Below are 22455 nucleotides of genomic sequence, written 5' to 3'. Positions count from 1 at the left end.
TATGTGTTGAGCATCTCTCAACCTCCTCCCCATCCCACCCCCAACATGAGGTTGAAGATGAAAGGATTTGATGCCATAATCTGAGAAAGAATAAAGGTATATGATTCTTCTTATTACAAATATTTGGTTAGAGTTTGGAAACTTTCACATGCACTATTTGATTGGTGGATGCCTTGTAGAATAACAAAGAACATTTTGAAATTGCTTATGTTCCTGGAGTGAATCTCAGAATTCTCCAAGAAGGGTTGATGTATATATTTCTTACAAATGTCAAGATGCAACAAATACCTATCCAGAGACAAATGATGCTTCAATAACACTTGATGAATCTGCAAGTTCAAGAAAAAAAGATTTAGTATTGCAGCCAAGATCAGAGTGTACGAAAAAAACCAATGACTCAGTGAGTGGTGAGGTGTACACTAAACTAACATTGTAAACGGGCTTACATTACAGGCAGAGTGAGTATGAGATTGCATCTGAGATTACAACTGAGATTGATATTGTGCTTGAAATTATAAAGGTGACAGCAACTGAGACTATGATTAAAACAGTCTGATTGCTACTCTCTTTAATTCAGACTCTGAGAATGAAATTCATATTAAATCAGAAAATTAGTTTGAGACTAAGATCTAACTAGATAGTAAAAATGCCTTCAAAAGTGTTTAAATCTGACTCTGATCGTGAAACTAAAGTTAAAACACAATCTGACTAAAACATTCTCTAAAATTGCAACTGAAATTAAAATAGTGAAAGATTGAGTGTCATAGAGTCTTACAACACAGAATAAGCCCCAAGGCCTAACATCCATGCAATAAGACCATAAGTTAGAAGTAGGCCATTAAACTTGCCATGCCTATTCCACCATTCCATCATGAGCTGGTCCATTCTTCCACTCAGCCCCACTCCCTTGTCTTCTCCACACAACCTTTGATACCCTGCCTATTCAGATACGTATCAATTTCTGCCTTAAATACATCCAATGACCTGACCTCCACAGCTGTCCACGGCAGGAAATTCCAAATGTTCACCACTCTCTGGTTAAAGAAATTCCTTCACATCCTGAAGTTGTGCCCTCTTGTCCTTGATTCCTCTACAATGGGAAATAATTTGCCACATCTATTCTGTGCAGGCCTTTCAACATTTGAAATGCTTCTATGAAGTCCACCTTAATTCTTCTGAACTCCAAAGAGTACATTCCAAGAGCCATCAAATGTTCCTCATATGTTAATCCATTCATTTTCTCTGAACCCTCTCCAAAGCCAACATATCCTTCATTAAATAGGGAACCCAAAAATGTACCACATAGTCCAAATGAGGCCTCAGCAGTGCCCTATAAATTCTCAACATCACATTTTTGCCCTTTATCCTACTCCTCTAGTTATGAATGCCAATATTGCATTCATCTTCTTCACCACTGACTCAAGCTGGAGGTTAACCTTTAGGGTATCCTACGCAAGGACTCCCGAGTCCCTTTGCACCTCTGAATTGTGAACTTTCTCCCCATTCAAATAATTGTCTGCCCTATTATTTCTTCTACGAAGGTGCATAACTGTACACGTTCCAACATTGTATTTAATTTTCCCCTCCTTTGTCCATTCTCTTAATCTATTGAAGTCTTTCTGCACCCTCTCTCTTCCCTTTTCACTACCTGCCCCTTAACTTATCTTTGTCTCATCTATAAACTTGGCCAAAAAGCCATTTATTCTGAAATCCAAATCATTAACTGTGACAGATTAGATCATATTTTATGCTGTATACTGTGGTGGTACATCACTGGTCTACTGCAGGGGGAAACCTCTGTACCTGCAAAAGAGCATGGAGACAAGAAAACACCTGGCTGGCTGTCAATCAGCCAACCTGAATAGACCAAGTCCCACCCAGTTGGATGTCTATCACCCTCCAGGATATAAGCCTGAGTTGGCCCTTCGAAGACACACTCAAAGTTTATAGCAGCTCTCCTCACAGCTGTCTCTGTGGAGGTTTATGTTGAATAAAGCCTGTTGTACAGTCATTTGGTTTTGTGTGTTTGCTTCTAATTGACAGCACACCACATATATAGATATGTTTTTTTTGAAGGAGATAGATTGTGGGAGTAGTGTAGGTCACAAACAAACACAAACACTTCACAAATGCAAGAGCTCTGCTCAAGCCAGACAGTCTAGGCTCTGAGTGCCTTTGCAAAAACTTTGAAGAATGCCTACAGAGGCTTCACAAGTAGGTGTTCATTGGACATGCTGTAGAGTAATAGATTATTGTTTTGAAAGCAACAGATGAATGGACTAAGAAGATTGGGTCCAGTGTCACAATCTGTCTGAATGCATTTTGCTGTTCTAAGAAGATCATTTGGTTTTGCAAACAGAGAGAGAGAGAGAGAGAGAGAGAGAGAGAGAGAGAGAGAGAGAGAGAGAGAGAGAGAGAGAGAGAGAGAGAGACTGTTTTCTGTAGCATGACAAGCAAGCTGGGAGCTTGTTTTAAATCCCATTTTGAAGATGGGTTGTGAGTTCTGAGCTCAGCCTGTTGAAACAACCCATCTGGTCCATACAAGAGGAAATGGCTAGCTAGAGTGTTTTGCCTGAAATAAGGGAAGCCCTGGGTGGGGCTTGGTCTGTTCAGATTTTTCAGCTTCCCAAGCACCTTCTCTCTGGTGGTCGTGACTGCACTCACCTCTTATCCCTGACACCCTTGAAAATCTGGTGCATTACTAATGTCATTCACAGTGAAGACTGAGGCAAGATACTAATTCAGTTCCTCTACCATTTCCTTGTCTCCCATTATAATTTCTCCAGCATCATTTTCTATTGGTCCTATATCCACTCTTGACTTTTTTTTTAACTCAATATACTTTTTAAATAAAATTAGTGTCATTTATGATATTATCTACTACACTCCTTTTAAAGTTCATCATTACCTTCCTAATGATCTTCTCTATGCTGACTGACCAAGATGGCAATCCGGACTGGTCCGACATGCCTGCATTTGGTCCATATCCTTCTAAGACTAAACTAAGTATACTCAAGAGATTGGTAGTGAGATCAAATTTTAACCAGAGTTGGATACTGAGGCTGTTAAATTGGATTCTGAGATTAGAGCAGAAATTGAGATTAAGCTCGAGACTCATCTAATGAGATCTGAGGCATGGGACAGATCAACATGATTGCAGTTCATGTCAGGGCAGGGGCTAGCTTGCCTACTCCCGCTTTTATATTCTTGTGTTCTTATGATCTGATATTGCTTTAGGCATTTGGTCTAGAAAGAATTAGAATGTGGACTCAGGTATTAGAACACTAGGGTTCATCTCAGGTGTTGGTGACTACATATTTTTGGTGTAGCAGTTAGCACGATGCCTTTTACAGCACCAGAGATCAGAACCAGAACTGGGTTAGAATCCCACGCTGTCTGTAAGGAGTTTGTGTGGTCTATCTGTATCTGTGTGGGTTTTCTCCAGAGGCTCTAGTTTCTTCCCACCCTTCAAAATGTGCCAGGGGTGTAGGTCAATGGGGTACAGACTCATAGGGCATAGGCTTCCAAACAGCCCAGCTCTCGCCTCTGCTCGTCCAGGCAAGAGGACTTGAGAGTCCGAGCATTGTGAAGGTTGATAAAGTCTGCTGGTTCTCCGTGGTGGATCTGTTGGTAATATTGTTGGGTATGGTGAAGGCTATTCAAAGAATAGGCATCTGGGTTAACTGCTGGGTGGCTGTGCTGGAACTCATAATGGAAGGACTGATGGTGAAGAGGGGTGTACTGGTGGTTTGTGGAGAAATAAGGTGAGGTAAAATCGGTTCCATTCGCCGAGTAGGTTAAAGGAGATGTGGATGAATAGGCGACTGTAGAATTTGCTACTGATTCCAGACACCCCAGCTGCATCAGGCGATAACTGTTTGATCCATCATGACGTATCTGTAAAAAGAAAAGAATAGAAAACAAATCTGGTTTGTCATTTCTTATACCTCACAGGTACAAAAGTACAATCAATGCACTCCATCCCTCAAACACTAAAGCCTTCGAGAAAATACAACCGCAACTGTCTTAAATCTACTCATCATCCATTGAAAATACACAAATCCCTTCAAACAATAACACGGCGGTTTATCTAATATACTGTATATCTAAATTTAAAAAAAATATAGAGTGAGGAGAGCCTCTCAATATCACCCTGAGTTGGTTGACATGTGGGGCACAGGTTTGGTGCCAACCTCCCAGTTAATTCAGAAGGTGAGAAGATTAAACCTTGTTGACTCAATATGGACCAGGGAAATTCAGGTTTGCTGCTGATTGATCTTACTGCGGCTGGAACCAGGATTGGCAGGAACCATGCTCATTCACTTGTGCTGTTCGCAGGTGGTTGGCCCAGTCCTGCTCTTGTTAGGAATCCCCCTCTCTTCACTGACACGGGTGTTTCAATTAGTTCACACAGTCCTGCTGGTTTAGACAGGTACCAACCCTCACTGTCCCTGAGGTCAGCAATGGCCATTCTAATTGACCATTCATTGCCATGATGTTGTTTTCCATTGGTTGCTGCCTCCCTCCACTGTTTTGGAATTTTTGACTTTCCAACGGATTAAGCAGCAAGGTAGTATTAATGGAGAAATCTGTGATTTCAAGAAGCCCATGAAAGAATGAATGCATTACAGTGGACTTCTAAACAAAAACAAGTCAATGAGGAGACCTCTTCAGTTCCACAGCCACTTCAAAAGAGAAGTCCAGAGAGCGCAGCCAAACAGCGGATGAGGCTCTGATATTGTAACATTGCCAATTGCAAGTTGAGTGATTATTTTAATACCTCCTTTTTTAACAATAATCTCTATTTGATTATGTAAGCAGGTTCTTTCCTAATTGATTGAAATATCTAAATGGGTTTTCACTCATGCTCTCCCCAACATTAAATCTGCTGCTACCAGGGTCATGCTCCAGATTCTTGTTACAGGTTCATAAGAGCATAAGAAGAGAAGAAATAAGAGGAAGAGTAGACCATCTGACCCTTCGAGCCTGCTCCATTGTTCAATTAAGTTATGCTGACCTGATAATAAGTTCATCTCCACCTCCTTGCCTTTACACATATCCCTTAATTCCCTTACTTTGTAAAAATCTATCCAACCTTGTCTTAAATATATTTACTAAGACAGCCTCCATTGCTTCAATGGGCAGTGAATTCATTGAGGTGGTCTCCACTGCTTCAACAGGAAATGAATAGATTCACCACCCTCTGGAAAAGGCAGTTCATCTTCCTATCTGTCCTAAATCTACTACCCTAGTAGAACTCCCCTAGTTCTAGTCACCAATGGGAACAACTTAACTACTGCTATTTTATCCACGCCTTTCATAATTTTATGTGTTTCTATAAGATCCCCTCTCATTCTTCTAAATTAAAGTGAGTACAGCCCCAGATGACTCAATCTCTCCTCATAAGCTGGAACCAACCTGGTGAACCTCTTCATGACTACCTCCAAAGCTAGTACAAGTACATCCTTCCACAAGTAAGGAAACCAGAACATTATTCAGTTGTTCTCACTCTGTCTTAGGACCTTGTTTTTTTTTATTTAGAAAGGAAATTCCATTTATCTTCAATGTTATTCAAAAACTTCTCTATCCTCTTGTGCTTATTTTGCCATCTCCATGGTGGCACTTTTGCTGAATCTGTTACCAAATTAACTTGAAGTTTTAATTAATTGTTTTCTTTGATTTTTATGGATACACTAGAGCTTCAGACAAGTCCAGTGTTTTGTTTCTTCTTCCCCTATGTCTGCATGGCAACTGTGCATTGAACTTGAGATAGGAATTAAATCAGACATTTCAGAAAATAATAAACAGATTAACTCAGAGTGATACTGAATATAAAATTAAACCACACCCGAGACTGATAATTGCATTGAAATAGATTACATTGGATTTTGATAGTGAGATTGAGATTACACGGGAGTTGAGAACAACATTGAGATTGAACTCTTGTATGATAGCAAGACAGACATTGAGATAAAAGTCCATATTTTATCCTTGACTATAAAAACCTGATCTTGAACCTGAGATTATACTAGAGTCTGCCATTTTGCCTGGGGTTACACTTTTGCCTTATTATCAACGGGATATTAAGATTGAAGGTCTACACTGAAATTGCAGTCGCCTGGTGCGAGGCTAAGGTTAAACCAGAGACTGGTGGAGTCATATCACAAGGAACACGCTGCCCCAACTATCAAACGCTCAAATGACGCAACCCCCTCCACTTTCTCATCCATTATATCCAAATTCTCACTCTTACTTCCACAGTAGGAGGAATATACAGCGGACAATTAGCCGACATAACTGGACCTTTTTGGAATGTGGGAAGAAACCAGAACAAAAAATAGACGGAGATTAAACCGAAATTCGACAGTTAGACCGAGATTAAATCTCAATCTCGAAAGTGAGACAGTTATTAAATCTGAAATTGAGAGTGTGACTCAAATGAAACCGGAGACTTGACAGTAAGACTGAAGTTGGGTCTGGCAGGGAGCTCGGGTTTAAGTAGAATTTGAAGATAAAACTGAGATTAAACCCGGGATCGATAATGACACTGTTTAAACTGGATAAACCAGATTCATGACGTGAGATTAAGATTACTCGGGAGATTTGTAATAAAACTGTGATCAGACCAGGGTCTGGCGGTGATGAAAACACAGAGTTTGAATGGAGACGCGTATAATCCGTCTCTTGTAAGAATGCAAGAATGCTTAAACCTGATGATGTGATTTCGAATATTCTTGAGTTCGAGCGTGTGATGAAAACGGACGGAGCTACTAAAATTAAAGTGGAATCTTTGTCTGACGGTGTAATTATTTAACCATTCGAGAGTCCCTGCAAATTGTTTCTGTTTTTCAGAGTTTGCATTGTAACTGCCGGTTGGTTCTATGACAGCGCAGGTTATGCGTCTGTGTACAGTAACTGCTGCCCGGACCTTTCTTAATTCTCCTTCCAAGGCTGCGAATGAAGCGCTGGGCAGTGAAGGTTAATTTCGCTTTTTGCAGACCAGTCGCAAACTTCAGCTTAGCCGAGTCGGACTCTGTCTGAAACGAAAGCTACGAATAACACAGCACAGAAAGATTTTGTGCCTGGGATATTCCTGCTAGCTCAAATGGTATACGTAGTGCTCAAAATTCGTGTCCCGGTCCCGATTGCACCAATTCAACCGAGTCATCTTAAGAGACTGGCATCGTGTCGATCCCATCGTAAAGCGTTGAAGCGCACACAATTCACTGCCGAGCTGATGTTAACCGTTTCCGAGATCTGAGGTCAGTCGATGACCTACCGTGAAGTAAATCCCGAAGTTTATTCTGCTAAATCCGGGCAGAGTGTCATCTGCGGTCTCCATGTCCAACATCTAAAGCCGTGCATGTAGTTCTTCTGCAAGTGGAATGTGCTGGTGTATCAAGGAGAGCAATGGCTCGAGTGAAGCGGGGGCAAATAGATTACATAGCACTCTGTTTCCCCCCAGAGTCGGCACTTCTTGTTACAATAAAGACAATAAACTAACTGCCAGTGAATCTGGGACAGAACGACGTTGTCAGCTTTAATTTGGAATCACGTTGAAAAAGACAGTACACCCAATTCCCCCGTAGATGTGAGTTGAATATATTTATATACAGTATATATTCGGCTTGTGGTAAACTTGTATTTTCCGCGTTATGGCATCTGCATTTTAACCGACTGCCCACATGTGCGCTTGTTTTGGGTATCGGAGGACCAAATGCCATGACTGTATATGCATATTGGAGATGATAGACACACGTGGAGTCCTTTATGACATCTCATTCCTCCGGCTCTCTACGCGTAATAACGCGGCCGATTGAAGGTAGTCTCAGTTCGAGCAGGTTGCCAGGCATTAGAGTTAGTGCAGATTTCGGTGTGTTTGCTTCCGTTCAGCCCTCCGAGCAGCTGTTCAAATACAAGAGCTACGAACTGTGACGTGACAGGGGTTTGAAAAAGATCCCAAATATTTGAACTGCATGAAAATCTGTGAAGTTGTCATCTTTCCTATGTAGGAAATTTCTTCGCTGGTTTATTTAAGAAACTCTGTCCGCTTTTCAATACACCCGCAGGCAATCGAAAGTGAACAGCAACATCAGAAAGTCAGAAGATCTCCTCGGCCAACCATTTAGCAGGTTTTGAACTGCATTGACTTTATTTGTGGAAGTTGTGGTAAAGCATCCACTAATATAATGCAGCAACGTAATAAAGGATTGGAGTTCAACAAGAGCCATGTCTCCCTTATAGGTCTTTTTTAAAATTATTTTATGTTTAATTTATTTTTATTTTATGATTATGGAAATCAGTCAAATCAGACACGATGATTACGTGACCAGTTTTCATTCTGGCAGTCGGTTCAAAGTGACTCTGATTATCTTGTTTGGACAAACTTTCTCAAAGTAGAATTAAGACATGATTTTCAACATGTATTTATCTGGGGCATTTTATACAAGTTTTTTTTCTGCACCTCTGTCCATCCGATCTCTTTACGTAAGTGTAAACTCGCTGCTCTCCAACCACAAGCCCTTGGAACGCTAGTGACAGACGTTGTTTTGGAAACTGTATTTGCAACGTAGTCACTTTTAGTTACATCACAGACAGGCAGATGCTTTCAAAGTTCAACCGGGTCCATTGAACTGGACCCTTACTTCGACAGACACGCCAATTGGTCTCCGAAGAATAGACCTGTACGTGACTGCCAATCTTACTTGAATTCTCCTGAGTAGTTTCTTATCAATTACACGACTCTTGTTCATCCAGTCTCTGAATTCGCTTTTCAATTGTTCATGGGGGGGGGGGGGGGGTGGTGGAAACTAGTTTCAGTACTTACATCTTCCGTCCGTCACCCTGCCTGCTTCATGAAAAACAAAATGAGAATCTAATGAAATGGCAAAGTGGTCGTGGGCAAATTAATGAGCGCATTTACATGCCAGTCGTGGGCTGTCAAGTTTGCATTTTGAATTGACGTAACGATTGTTTGGAACGGCTTTATTCGATATCTGCGCACAATTTTTTTTCAAGCGGGGTTTTCTTTTAAATCTATTTTAATGAAACGTCCCCCCATCAGGGTTGGCGACTTTAACACACTTTCTCTCGCAGTACAGAAAATACTTTCTCGTGCTCCCCACATTATGAATGGAGAACAGAACCTGGTCGGTTGAAAGGCATTTTCATCGATGATGTCATTCTTCCCTGTAGCTTGTATTGACTTTGGATGGTGCTGCGTTCCGATTTCGGCTTTAAAACAGAGCCACGTCCTACTTTTTTCAGCGAAGTCGGTGTCCCATGCAGGCAGAGGAGCTGCCTCTCTAGTGGAATAGAACAACGACGCTTGACAGTCTTTATTCAGTTCTGGAAACATTGTATACAGGAAAGATCATTTATTATCCGACTCGCAATAACTTACCCGATTCCTAAACAGGAATTATCCGTTTACGGGAGACTTTAGACAGCAGCGCTTAACATAATGCCACCCCATGAAGTTAGATAATCAGCTATTCCGGTGTGCGTCAACACTATAGATTGGACCTCACAATTCCGACATCTCGTTTTCATTCATTTTCTTCTATTGACATAATCATCCAAACAGGCAATCTGCGATATCTGCTATGAACAGGGCTTTACCACCCTCTCTCAACTTGGACTAGCATCACTTGTGCTATTCAGCTTTCTTTAGTCTGTATCCTATTACAGACATTCCTTTTGCCTATCACCAGCCTTCTCTTTCCCAACCCACCCGCCATCGCCAACCCCGACCTCTCCCTGCCACGCTACTCATATTTGGGTTCGAACTTCTCCGCTCTTAGCTAACACTACCAGCCTGAAAGATTAACTACTTATCCTTCTCCACATCTGCTGTCGGACCAGCTGAGTTTTTCCAGATTCCTTGCCTTTATTTCAGATAACTAGTATATAATTCTACCCCCCCCCCCCATTCATTCGGTTGCTGCACACCAACTCATTTCTTAGTGTAGCTCTATTTGCGAAAAAGTATACAACATTCTTTCTAAGTCTCGAAAAGTGTGAGGTATTTCGCCCCCTTTTCCCCTCCTGGATGGTGCAGTAATTTGAGAAATAAATGTAACAGATGCATCTCTTTTTTGGGCTCCCGCAGTATGTCCCATTGTGGCGAGAAAGTGCATTTTTGCCGAGACGCTCGGCGTTGCTATAGTGAAGGGCAGAACTGAAATAACAAAGCTCCCAGTGAAGCTGTGTTTGGGTGTCCTCGCACATCTGAAGGCTTATTTTAAACTCTCGGAAAGTGGGCGAGTCTCAGCCAAAATAAAAGTCCAGTGCAGCGAGCAGGGGTCGGCGTTGCGGCCCCACACTCGGCCAATGGGCGAAAAATCAACACAGTAAATGATTGAAACAAGCAAAACCGAGATGACCTCAGCACTGCAAGGGATACGCTGCACGTCAGTTAATCGGACGCAATGTCTTATACAATATTCAGGAAAAAAAAACCATTTGTTTAGAATTTGACGAGTGATGGGAACGCCACCTTTCACAATGTCAATCAGTATCTGGACTGTTCAGCTAAAATATAATTTGAACCAATGTTTTAGGTGGCAAGGGCCGGAATCACATTTGAACAGAATGCATTCAGCACTTTTAGGCACGTGATTCGTATTTTTAACATTGGCACCATCTCAGAGTCTCGGTTTTCTCAAGGAACCTGAGGAAGGAAAATTCTAACTTTAACGTTGCTTCCATATTAATGCAAGGACTCAAATAACAAGTCGCCTTTACTTCGTGGTAGAAGAGGTCAGCAGAATACATGCAGTCTGGTGACTAAAACTTCTGCGATAAATTTCGGGACTCTTATTTTGCAATCGAGATGCAATTAGCTTTGTATTGCAACTCTATGAAAGCTTGTACAAAATAAGTAACCACCGTGGGAGAAGACCTAGTGGCGCATAAAACAGAAATATATATATATAAAATAGATTTGATATAAGGCTGAAATACAGAGTCGATGGTTGCGAGCTGCAAGGCTTCAAAATGACTTAACGGTTAGTTCTTTTATGGGGAAAATGAAATAGTATTAAGAGAGGGGAAAACAACGGGAAGAAGACAAATAGGGTATTAAATCTATCTTTCTATCTAGTTATTGATCTGTCTCTCTGCATTCTATGTAATTATCTGCAGTATAGCACATAAACCTGCATTTGTATTTGCGCGTGTACTTTAATGCATGATTTCTAGATAAGTATTTGGGAATGATAGGTTGAAGGTGAGGCATAATAGAGGAATTGCTGCAATTAACTAGAGATAGATAACATTTATTTAATGATATATTCCAGTTGTTGGCCACTATCATTTGCTTTACTTTTTGTAGATATGAGAATCATATGGCCTAAATATATAGTTACAACATTTGCAATGAAGATAAAATGTCGTGCTGGAGACCATCATTTCCTTTTAAAAATCTTGTATTTTTTTTAAAGTATTCGTATAAAGAAACGACTTGCTTTAATTTTCTGTGCTTACAATAACTGCTATTTGGTGTGTGAGGAAGGAAGTGAAGGGAGGACTCTGGCGCAAAATGAATTAATGTCTTTATTTTCTCTGGAAAGCAAGATCAGGAACAACATTAAATATGTTTAAAATAATTGATTCCAGAAAAAGTACGTCACGGGCTATAGCGCTATGGACTGGAAATGCAAAAATATTGGGGGAAAATCATCCAAATGAAGAGAACATTTATACTAATTAGATCATAATGACCAGAGTTACAACATAGACGCAGAGGCTTAAACATTACGTGTTGGAAGAAAAGAAAAACACATTATTTTAATAGTTTGATATGCAAACTATGGAACATTCAATTACATGGCTTAATAATGCATACATGATGTGATCTTGTTATTTGTATGGGAAGGGTTGCAATAATTCACTCTGAGGCCCACCGTGTTCACACATAAACTAAAATCTATTGGTATGGATCATGATTTCCTGCCAAACTACATTTAAGAGAATACAAATCAATGAAAGATAATTTGGGCGTAAAATTAACGGTAATTATTTGACCTGCTTGCCGCAAAGATTAAATTTCTTACGCCCTAATTAGATAACATTTCCAGATGCATCGACCAATTTATCATTCAATTTGCATATTTCTAACCGACTTGTAGAAATAGTTAAAATGTCATTAAAAAAAAACCCCAGACTTTGCATGGATGCTTGGCAAGTCAAAACGAGTTGGCAGGAGACGCGGGCACGTCCTGCGCACAGACAGACACGTGCAGACAAACACCGTGACCAGCAGAACAGAGGGATGTCGGCAGAGACCCAAGGTCCTTCACCTTCGCGTCTGATACCGGCCATATGGGCTTAGATGTGCTTGTATTGCCCCTGTTAATAGAAACAAACAAGTTTCAAACTTTAGAGTGACATCTGCAAACCTTCAAACCGCTCTTTTCACGTTGTAAAATAATGAACAATTCGATTTAAATAGTGAAAACATACGGCCCAGACTGGACTGATAGACCCCATTACGTCCTCCAGGGGTTTCAAAGCTGAAAATATTTGAATTCAATGCGAAATTTGCTTATTGATCGCTAGATCAGGCTGCTGCACAGGACAAAGTTACGTTGACTTGGTTTTGACGCGTTTTCAATCGGACTTCTTTGGGATAACGTAGGGCATAATTTAACCCAATGACAAAGAAGGTACTGTTGACAGCAGACACAGTTACGTTTCCCAGTCTCAATGCACAAATACTTTGCTCACAGCTAAAGCACAGAATGGCGTTGAGGCCGTCAAAGGAGCTGTTCAGCATGTATTTTTCCAAAAATCAAATCAAATCGTAAAGTAATGGTCACGTCGTCTGTCGATGCTAACTTGACTTTTCTCGCTCTTGCGTCGATTGATGGTGCAAGTTAGGTGTTTGGACATTCACGGGTTTGGTCACACGTAAATGTTTATATGCAAATAATTAGTGAAAGAGTCTATATAACAGTTGTCATAGATGTATAAAAAAGATGATAAATATCATGGGACTATGGAAACGGACATTAAGATATGATTTAATGTTGTTCTTGGCATTGTCTGTCGGAGAGAGAGAGTGTGAGAGAGCAACGCTGGCAGATAAATCACGTTGGAGACATCACCGCTTTTTTTAAAAAATGAGCAGTTAAGATATGTTTTTAAACGAAAAGAACGTTGATTTTTTTTCTATTTTAATCTTTCAATTTGTACAATATTCACAAATGTGCTTTTCCAAGTGAATCTTACGGCATCGCTGGTGATTTGTCATCAATTAAATCAAAGAGAGTATAACTCACGAACAGATCAGTACTGTTCATTTCATAGGCACAGCAGTCAAGAACTGAGTTGTTTATATCATGTTGCCGACCATTAATGTATTTAAAAGTGAGATAATTCCAGAACTTTGGCAGTCGGGCTCGGGGAGACAAACTTTCCAGAAAGCAAGTGCAAAAGTCTGACGTCACGCAGCCAGTCTGAAAGCCTTTATGTCCCAGGACAATTTCATCGCTGTCTCGCCCACTCTCTGTCTGTTCCCCTTTTCATTCTCTTCGAATTACCAGCTCTCCTGTGTTGGTTCACCACCCCCCCCCCCCCACCCCCTTGTCTCTGTTTACTCGACTGTCCTGCTCGTGTTGGGTTTTCGTCTTAATTTTTCAAGTTATGTCTAAATTTTCTTTATACCTTTCCCACCTTTCTTCCCTATTTCTTCTTTGTCTCTCATATTTCAGAATAAGTCGATCCCAAGTCTGTCGATTTTTTTTTTGCCAGTCTTCGTCTCTTTTTCCCCCCCAAACAAATAATCCCAGATAATGGCAGTAACGGCATTCAGTGATCTTATTTTCTGTACCATATCTCCCCACTTCAATTTTCAGATTTATTTTACCATTCCCTTCGTCCTGTTTGTTTCTGCTCGTACACTTCATCCGGTTACTGTCTGGCTGTATCGTTTTTCTTCCTTTTCTCTCAAGAATTAACAGCCAACAACACCCAGGTACCTCTAAATCGCAGCTCTTTAGTCATAAAGAATCAGATTATGGTAAATTATATTAGATGATCAAGGCGGAGATTCCTAGGCACATTTGGGGTATTTGTTTGGAAGGAAATCGATCTGATAAGATGACTACCTCTGCAATCAGTCACGTAACTGCGCGGTTCATGTGTTATTTCAGTACGATGTGTGTTTAAGTTATTGTCATCGTGGTTTTCTTAACGAGGTCCTAGATTTGGGCGTGGAAATTTATTACGTATGTAAGAAGCGCCCTGAAATCAGAAATGAACTTGAAATAGGAAACGTGTTTTAATTTTTTTTTAAAAGTGCCATCCTCCTTCAAATTTTCAATTCTTACCGACCTATTAAGCAGGCGTCCAAAGCCTTACTATTTCGTTCAGTTATGAATAAGGTAGAACATAGGCACTTAAATAGGCAAGGCACAGAAAGAAATGAACCGAGTTGGGTCAAATGGTTTTAGTGTAGATGAGGAAAAAACTCAGGATGAATGTAATGGGCCGAAAGGTCGTTGTCTGTGCTGTGACTCATGTACATTTCTCTATTTGAAGCGATGAATTGTTTCCATATCGGTCGCTAGGATTGTGGAGCTCTTTTCGACAACAAAACAACTAATAACTCATTTTGCATGTCTTTTACCGTCATTTACAGACACCTTTACAAGCGTCCGTGACATCTCTCGAATGATCAGATCTCCAGTCTCGCTATTCGTACGACCGGGAAATTGTTAGTCTACTTTGGCTACCAAAATCCACCCATAACCAAAGCACTCGGCGATTATCAGAAAAAAAAGTTTTTTTTTCATTCAATGTTTTGCCTTGATAAAATAAGATGGAAGAAATTGATTAAATATATTTTCAAAATGCATTAATTTCGTACATCGCGAGATGAAAGGAATATTCTGTAATGTTTTTTAACACATATTGAATTATCCATTTATAATGAGGCAAAAAAATGAACTCGATTCCTGCACTAGTAAAGTTGGTTCTCTGGCGTACCATTCTAATATTAAAGAACGGTTTAGATGTTTTCACGAATTTAATGTAATTTTATTAAGTTTATACAGTAATCCCCAGTCTAAGTATAATTGGATTGAGGCAAGCTTATCTAATATCACAATTCTGGGATAAGGTATGATATTGTAATAGTGTGACCTCTACCTTGAGCTCCAGTAAATTAGGACACGCGTGTCAGTTTGTAAATTCTCATGGGAAAGCGGAAACCATAAAGTCCGGCTGCATATATTTAAACCCAGTCAACTTAAATTGATCAAAGATGCACTCAAGCCAATAGCTGCAGGGTGGGTCTAGTTCATTATAATATATTAAAACCTTATAAACAATGCTTTGTCAAATCATTTCCCCTCAGCGACTTGGCCCTGTGTAAAGTGGGACGTTCCTATTTACGCGGACACAATGAACATCAATAGGTTTATTTCTACTCAGAATATTTGACATTCCCTATATCTATTAAAATACAAGCATGTTTGGGCGCGCGTGTGTACATCTGTGTGTGAGTGAGTGGGAGGGATTGAGAGAAGTGGTGGAAAGAGAAGGAGTGAGAGAGAGTCTCGATTCCGAATTTGTTTGGTAATTATCCTTTAAATGTCACTTTTATTTTATTATCTACACGCTGGAAGGCCTCACTGAGTATTGCTCGAGATAACTTGATTGTTTCATATTTTAAACGCAAATAAATGAGAATCAGTTATTGCTTCAAGCGGGCCCTCTAAAGTTATTCTGGCTCTGAGAATAAATACCAATTGTATAGAAATAAGTCATAAGTAATAGTATATATATTGACTTGATGTAATACTGAAAGTTGAAGTGTCTCCTTGGAGAATTATGATTGAATTTTTATATGGTATATACATATTACGTCGTATTATATAATGCAAATAAAAATGATGTCTTTTCAAATTCAATGCCAACCTCAGCAATGTATTTGCTGATAAAATAGAAAATATCAAAAAAAAAGACAAAGAACTGCGAGTCAAACAAATAAACCTGAGCACTAAGGCAGACTTTCAGATTATTTCTGGTTTTCGTTGTTCTCACCAGTTGGAAGAAAGTACATATAGGTGAATATCCATCTCCCACCCAGGCCAGGGACTCTACTCTGCCAGAGAGAGAGAAAGAGAGAGAGAGGGGGGGCCGTGCTTTGCAATACTGTACACATATTTTGAAATTATTCTCTTGTTTTGAATAAAAAGTGCAAAATAAACCCCACAAGTTTTCACAGGCCAGTGGAATAAAATCAAAATGCCTTTTTATCATTCAGATATAAGATCTGAGGCAAGAAGCAAAATATATTTTTAGTAAATGAGAGAATATAGAGCACAATGTGCATCTTAAGAAAAAAAAAATCGTCTGAGCTGGCTGGGAAGAAAAAGACGTGTTTTGTGAGACTAAACTCTCACGGTTTTGTGAATTGACAGACAGCCTGTGAAAAATAATAGTTTGTTACAGGTATCATGAAGCACAGCACGAACTGATAGAACTGATTTGTTGGGTCTATTTTCACACGATTTATGAGAAATCAATTCGCACGAGCAGTGTATTTAACAATAATCACATGTATTGTTCCATAAATCTTAAAGCGAGAGGATACATCTGGCTGGAATTTTCGACCAGGTGCATTCGAGCATCTTTTTAATTAAAACAGTTGGAAATTGCGTCTAAGTTTTAAGAAACTGAGCCAATGAGGCTTAATGTATCAGTGCAAAAAGTTATGTTAATACCTGCCTCTGGGCGAATCCGTTAATAGCGCATGAAGTTAACATAAATGTACAAACTATGGATAAAGGGTCGTAAATGAACACCAATAATATTCAGCGTGATAATGTACAATTAAAAATACTCTTCCAAAACCCTCCGAAGCATATCTTTTTTTTCCAAAATGTTATCACGGAATGTTTATTTTGTTTTGGATTTGGAGTTTCCGGTGGATGCACCATTTTAAAGGGTTTTGCTTTAATTGCTGTAGCATTTGCTGTGATATAATTTGATCAAGAGAAGTGAACAATCGTTGAAATGCAAAATCATATGATGTTTCCATCTGTGAAATTCAATTATGATATTTCACTTCAGATTCCTTTCAAATATCTTTTTTGTTCTAAAGTTGACTGTGCGAATAATTTTACAATAATTGATATAGACAACCATACCTTGATGAAGGGCTCAAGCCTGAAACGTTGGTTATGTATCTTTACTTTGTTATATAAAGGACACTGTTTGACCTGCTGAGTTTCTCCAACATTGTGATTTTACAATCACTACCACTTTAATGTGCACAAGATCTTGCCTTTTCTCCCGGTACTGTTTGTGGTCCGTGCATGAAATAAAGCCAGTTGTCCCTCTTGTTCTTCATGTGATAATTATTGCCCAAATCCCAGTGACTTGTGGGTTGTGTTGTTGCCACTGACAGGCAGATCCCCTCCCAAGGGAGGCGCACATGGCGAGTACTGAGCTCCATAGAATTCCATTAATCACAGACTCGGTTCTCCAACAATCCCAATGCACAGATAATTATAAATCCAAAGGAAATTGGATTGACAAACTCTACAAAACCTGATTAATATGGATTTCGGGACAGAAAATTAAATAAAACTGTCCTGGATTACAAGGTATGAATAGGAAAATATCAGCATTTTGATCCAACTTTTAATCTACATAGGGATTGGATTGAGTCTCGACGTATATTTGTAGTTTCCTTTGTGATGTGGATTTTTTCCCCTCCATCAGGTATCCACTTCAGAAAGATTTCATGTATATTAGGAGTTGTATGGAACTGGAGTATGGAGGAAGGGGCACGTCCGCTGGGAGAATGTATCGTGAATTCCAAATAACATTCCATGTATCCGAAGTCTAACAAATATCAATCATTAAATGTTAAACGTGACAAAACGTATTATATGAGCGCATGTAGACATAAGCTTCTAAATAACTATGTTTGAACTAATCTGAAGGACACTGTTAATTAGTGAAACATGGTGGCATCTCTAACCTTTAAATAGCTTCGCTCCCTTTGATTGTACGTTTGGGTGTGAAGCAGTAAAGTACAGACCAAGGAAATTATTTTATCACAAAAACGCGCACGGTCGCGATGGGCCAAATGGCCACCTTCTGTGTTATGATTCCTTCTATCAAAGCAGATCGGTGGTGCAGAATTGTATAGTTAGGTATGGAAAGACGAATATCAGCATTTGTTCGAAACAATTGTCGTTATTTAGCCCCAGAGTAAAGCAGTTTAATTTACTGTCCATGATCTAAGTTAAGTGAACACTTGGCAAACGTGGTCATCCACGGCTGTTCGATTCGAGCGCAGTAGTGAGCGCTGAATTCACGATGGCCTCCTTCCTGTTTATTTTGGAAAGTTTAATTCGCTTAATATTTATCATTAATCACTTACCAGACACGTGCTCATTGTATCCCATTTAAATTAACAAAACGATTACCGGACAAAAATAGACGTAAGATGTGGTTCACTTTACACGTGAAAAAAACCTATGAAATAAGTATAAATAAAATGTCGTTTTGAATAAATGATAACTTTTAATGTTAACAATTGGCTTTACATTCGTTAATACTTATTGTTGTGGCTGAGTACAGCTATTATATAATGTAATACAATAATACAGGTCATTATTCTAGCACAGTTCAACAGTTTTCATTTTCAATGGTTTGTTCCAGTAGTTGGGGGCCCAGGATGAAAGCAGCGTTCTCATCGAAGTTATCTTTTTGTCGTGAATAGAGGAATTCAAGCCGAGCCGGAGCTACAGTTACAATCAGATAGTGAGAGAGACAGAGAGAGAGGAGAAAGAGAGAGAGAGAGAGAGAGAGAGAGAGAGTTTCCACCGCCATTCAGCGACAATGCTTCAGCCCAGAGTTTCGTTAATGTGGCTACCCTGCCTGCCTCTTAAGCCATTCAAACAGGATCCAGCGACCTTTGGAGAGAACATGAAACCCAGAGTGTGGACACTCATTGACATATTATAATGCAATTAGCTTGCATAAAAAAAAGGCTTGTTAAGTTAACCTTGTCCCTTTGCTTTGTGAACAGGCTGAACAATAACAGTAGTGGTCTTAGTTGGAGACTGACGATTGCAGCTTTCACTTTACATGGGCTATTCCGCGACTTGCGAACATAAGAAAAAAACTATTCCGTTTGAGGAACCGAATTTTTCCTTTCACTAAATATGCGTAATCCACAAGATGGGCACATAGTTGCAGTCTTCGTTTAATATTCTAAATTATACTCCGCATCAAGTAAAACGAAAAAGCACCGCTGTCCCAACCTCTGAGTTGGGGGCTGGTTTTAATCAGTAACCGAGTTCCCGTTCAAATGAACTCTTTTGTTTTCCTTGTAGCCCGTACCAACACCCCCCCCCCCCCACCCCCCAACACTTCACGGTCGGGAAAGAACATGACAAGTTGAGTTTTACTTTGCTGCAATCATAACATTGTAGCAAAAAGTATTCCAAGCTCCGGTCCCAGGAATGGCGATGGTGAAAGCGATGTGATTTAATTATAAATAAAATTAAGTGCAAAGCGAACCGCTATGGAAGAGGTTGCCACGATCTCCATCACAGGTGCAACATCTCTGAAAAAGAGTCGAGGACGAGACTAACTGTTCCACGGGGCTTCGTGAAAGAGTGTCCCACTGAGAAATGTTTCTTACTTGAGGGGAACCTACTTCAAATGTTTGTATAAAAGAGGAAGGTTACAAGATTCTACAAAAGAATCCAATAAAGCCTGCCAATAAAGACATTCAGATGAGAAGGGGGAATCTTTTGGAGGACGGTGCTTTTTTCGGGAGAAAAGTTTGAAGGCTGGTTCAGCGTGTTTAACGGTCCTGGCGTTGCTCGGGTGTTAGAGCCACCCAACTTGTTTGTACTTGACTATCCGCCGTTGTCGTACAAAGGCTCTTTTCTTTCTGCCCTTGGCTGCGATCCAGGAGAGTGTCGATCCTTTGACCCTGAAGCCATCATTAAGGAGAATGTTCATCTCACATCCTCACTTCCAAATGAACTTCAACCAGTGCTCAGCTCACTGACCCGAAATGTCCAAAGGACTGCAAAAGGATAGAACGTTTAAAAGAAACATCTTTTGCCATGTTTTTTTCTCACAGAACTTCGTGTGTTTCAATAATTAATCGACTTAAGGTGGAATCTTTGAGCAAAAATTAATCTACATGGAAAATCTCCCACGTGGGAGATCAACACTGAAACGAACACATGGTTCCCAATGATATTTTCATTAAAAGCAAAAACTTATCTAATAATATCTCATTATCCAAAATAATCTCCTGAAGTTCTGAATAAAAAAGATAATTTTGAAACATCTGTCCATGCTTAATTCGTAGTTCTATGGATGTTTAGTGTTTGGGTGAAGCTACTAAAAGGCAGTGAGGATGGAAATATGTCCACATATTCAATATTGATTTTAAGAAAAGTACCTTCTGCAGTTCTGACTCAGCTGAGTTACAGGAATTTAGCCCATAGAAGAGCAAATTTAAAGCAATTACCATCCCCGATTGGTCACTTGAATTTTGTTTAATTTTCACTCCCAGTAAGTCCCAAAGAACATCACAACTGAATTTTCCATTCTTCATGAGACCATTTTATTATTTTGATAAAGGAGATGGTAAAAAGACACCAGGACATAATAGGACATTAAATAAGTCCATTCACTTTGTATCCTGTCAGGGCATTTCAAGGCATGGTTTAAGTAAAACTTCAAAAATAAAGGTTATAAGAACACTACTGAGGAATTAGGGATACTTAAAGGGCATTCAATTCAAAACAAGAAAAATACTTCTTTTGGGGGGAGAGTGGAATGAGATGTGACTGTGAGGGCAGAGGTGGATAGAATCTGAGTGCCTTGGGAGAAAATTCTGACTTCTCCATTCAACAAAAAAAAATAGTGGGGGGGGGGGGTTCCATCTACCCTGCATTTCCATCTCCCCATCTGCATCCCATCCAATCTTCTCCAAAAGAAGATTAGATAATTGAAAAGAATTTAGATAATTGAATGGAAAATATACAGTGAACCGGTGCGGACTCGAAAGGCCAACATGACCTGTTTCTGCTGCGTAAACATGGTATAGAGGACAGGATGGAGAAGATAAAGAATAAATGTTTTGAAAATAATGATAAAGGTTAGCAGATTGGGAATAGAAAGGTTGTTCTCCAGTTTTAAACAATTGACATACATAGCATCAGTTTGTAGTGGAATGGATGGTGTATAGTACACATATTTGGAATCTACTCCTGTTCAGAGAGCTGTAAGATATTTTAAGTGGATTTTTAAGCCAATTTAGTGGAATCCGTGAGCTCCTAAACAAGAGATGGGGGAAGAAAGTGGACTAGACTCTTTTATTTGGTTGGCTTGTAAGTGTGATAGGTATACTAATAAGCATTGATAAAGTCTCTAAGGTGCTATTAGAATTTTACAGCAATGATGACTGGCTTGTAACTAGATAATATTTTAAAGTTTCTCAAATGAACTCTTAATAACAGATAAGCTCTGGGAATGGAATGTTGAAAGTAAATTCAAATTTAGTCAAGAATGTTGTGCAACTTTGGTTGCAAAGTCATCAATTTGGTTAAATTCAGAAATGCACATAACTGCCAGCAGGTGCTGAGAGAGGCAGAATCATATTTTCACATATTGAACTGAAAGAAATTTACCTTCAGTCAGACTGTGTGGGGAATATTTATAATTTAGCATTCTTGATGCAGGGCTTCTTGTAACAAGAATGCTCAACATTAATTAAAATTAATGGATAAGAGATTGTGCAGAGTGCAAGTTGGGTGCACTGACCTCTATGTACAGATTCATAATTTGCAAACTCTTCTCTAGAAGTTCTATGCTCATAGATAACTTTCAAAACGTGTCTCTGTGGCAACAACCTTGGCGCAATTGATGGAGGTGGAGGACGAGAGTTGCTTGCCTGCACAGGATAACTGACCTTGTGCCTGGGATGATGTTGCTGAGGCTAAGTATATAAATAATGAAAGGGAAAGAAGGAAGAATAGAAGTCGAGGGTATGCTACTGGTGAAAATGCAGACCTTCTTGAGGAATATGATAATTGCTCTGGGAAAGATGATTAACAGATCAATGAGTTTAAGCTTCTTCATCAATGATCTTCTCTCTATATTAAGCCAGGACTGAGGAGTTTTCTGATTATACCAACATGTTTGTTTTCATTAATAACTTTTTCAATAATAACATTTCCTTTGGTAAGTAACAAAAAAATCTGAAAAAGAGCATGAACATGTGGGGACTCTGGTTAAGGGGGGCAGAGGGGTTGATTTGCCCAAAACTTTACACAGATAAAAACATAAGTACCAATTTCTGATAAAAAGTCTTTTTAATCAATCAACAATACACAGTTAGTTCAAATCACACAAGGAACTTAAAATAAATATTGTTTTCTCCTCTGTTTTGTCTGAATTTGG

The 22455-nt window shown here is 39.5% G+C and overlaps 1 protein-coding gene across 2 annotated transcripts in view; it reads right to left on the bottom strand.

Annotated features, from left to right (window-relative positions):
* Positions 1 to 11744: 11744 nt before the first annotated feature.
* The window catches only part of LOC138736914 (PC3-like endoprotease variant B), a 1109211-nt gene continuing 1098500 nt past the window's right edge, over positions 11745 to 22455 (bottom strand). Inside the window, exon 16 of one of the 2 annotated variants that reach the window (XM_069887110.1) lies at positions 11745 to 12351. In XM_069887110.1, the coding sequence (XP_069743211.1) occupies positions 12189 to 12351 (163 nt within the window). In that variant the 3' untranslated portion in view covers positions 11745 to 12188. The remainder of the gene's footprint in view (positions 12352 to 22455) is intronic. The other variant, XM_069887112.1, reaches the window with a different exon arrangement.

The sequence above is a fragment of the Narcine bancroftii genome, chromosome 6 (genome assembly GCF_036971445.1).
Source record: "Narcine bancroftii isolate sNarBan1 chromosome 6, sNarBan1.hap1, whole genome shotgun sequence".
In the NCBI taxonomy this organism is placed as follows: Eukaryota; Metazoa; Chordata; class Chondrichthyes; order Torpediniformes; family Narcinidae; genus Narcine; species Narcine bancroftii.
The sequence above is the reverse complement of the archived record's forward strand: the minus strand, read 5'-3'. Positions and strand labels throughout refer to the sequence as shown.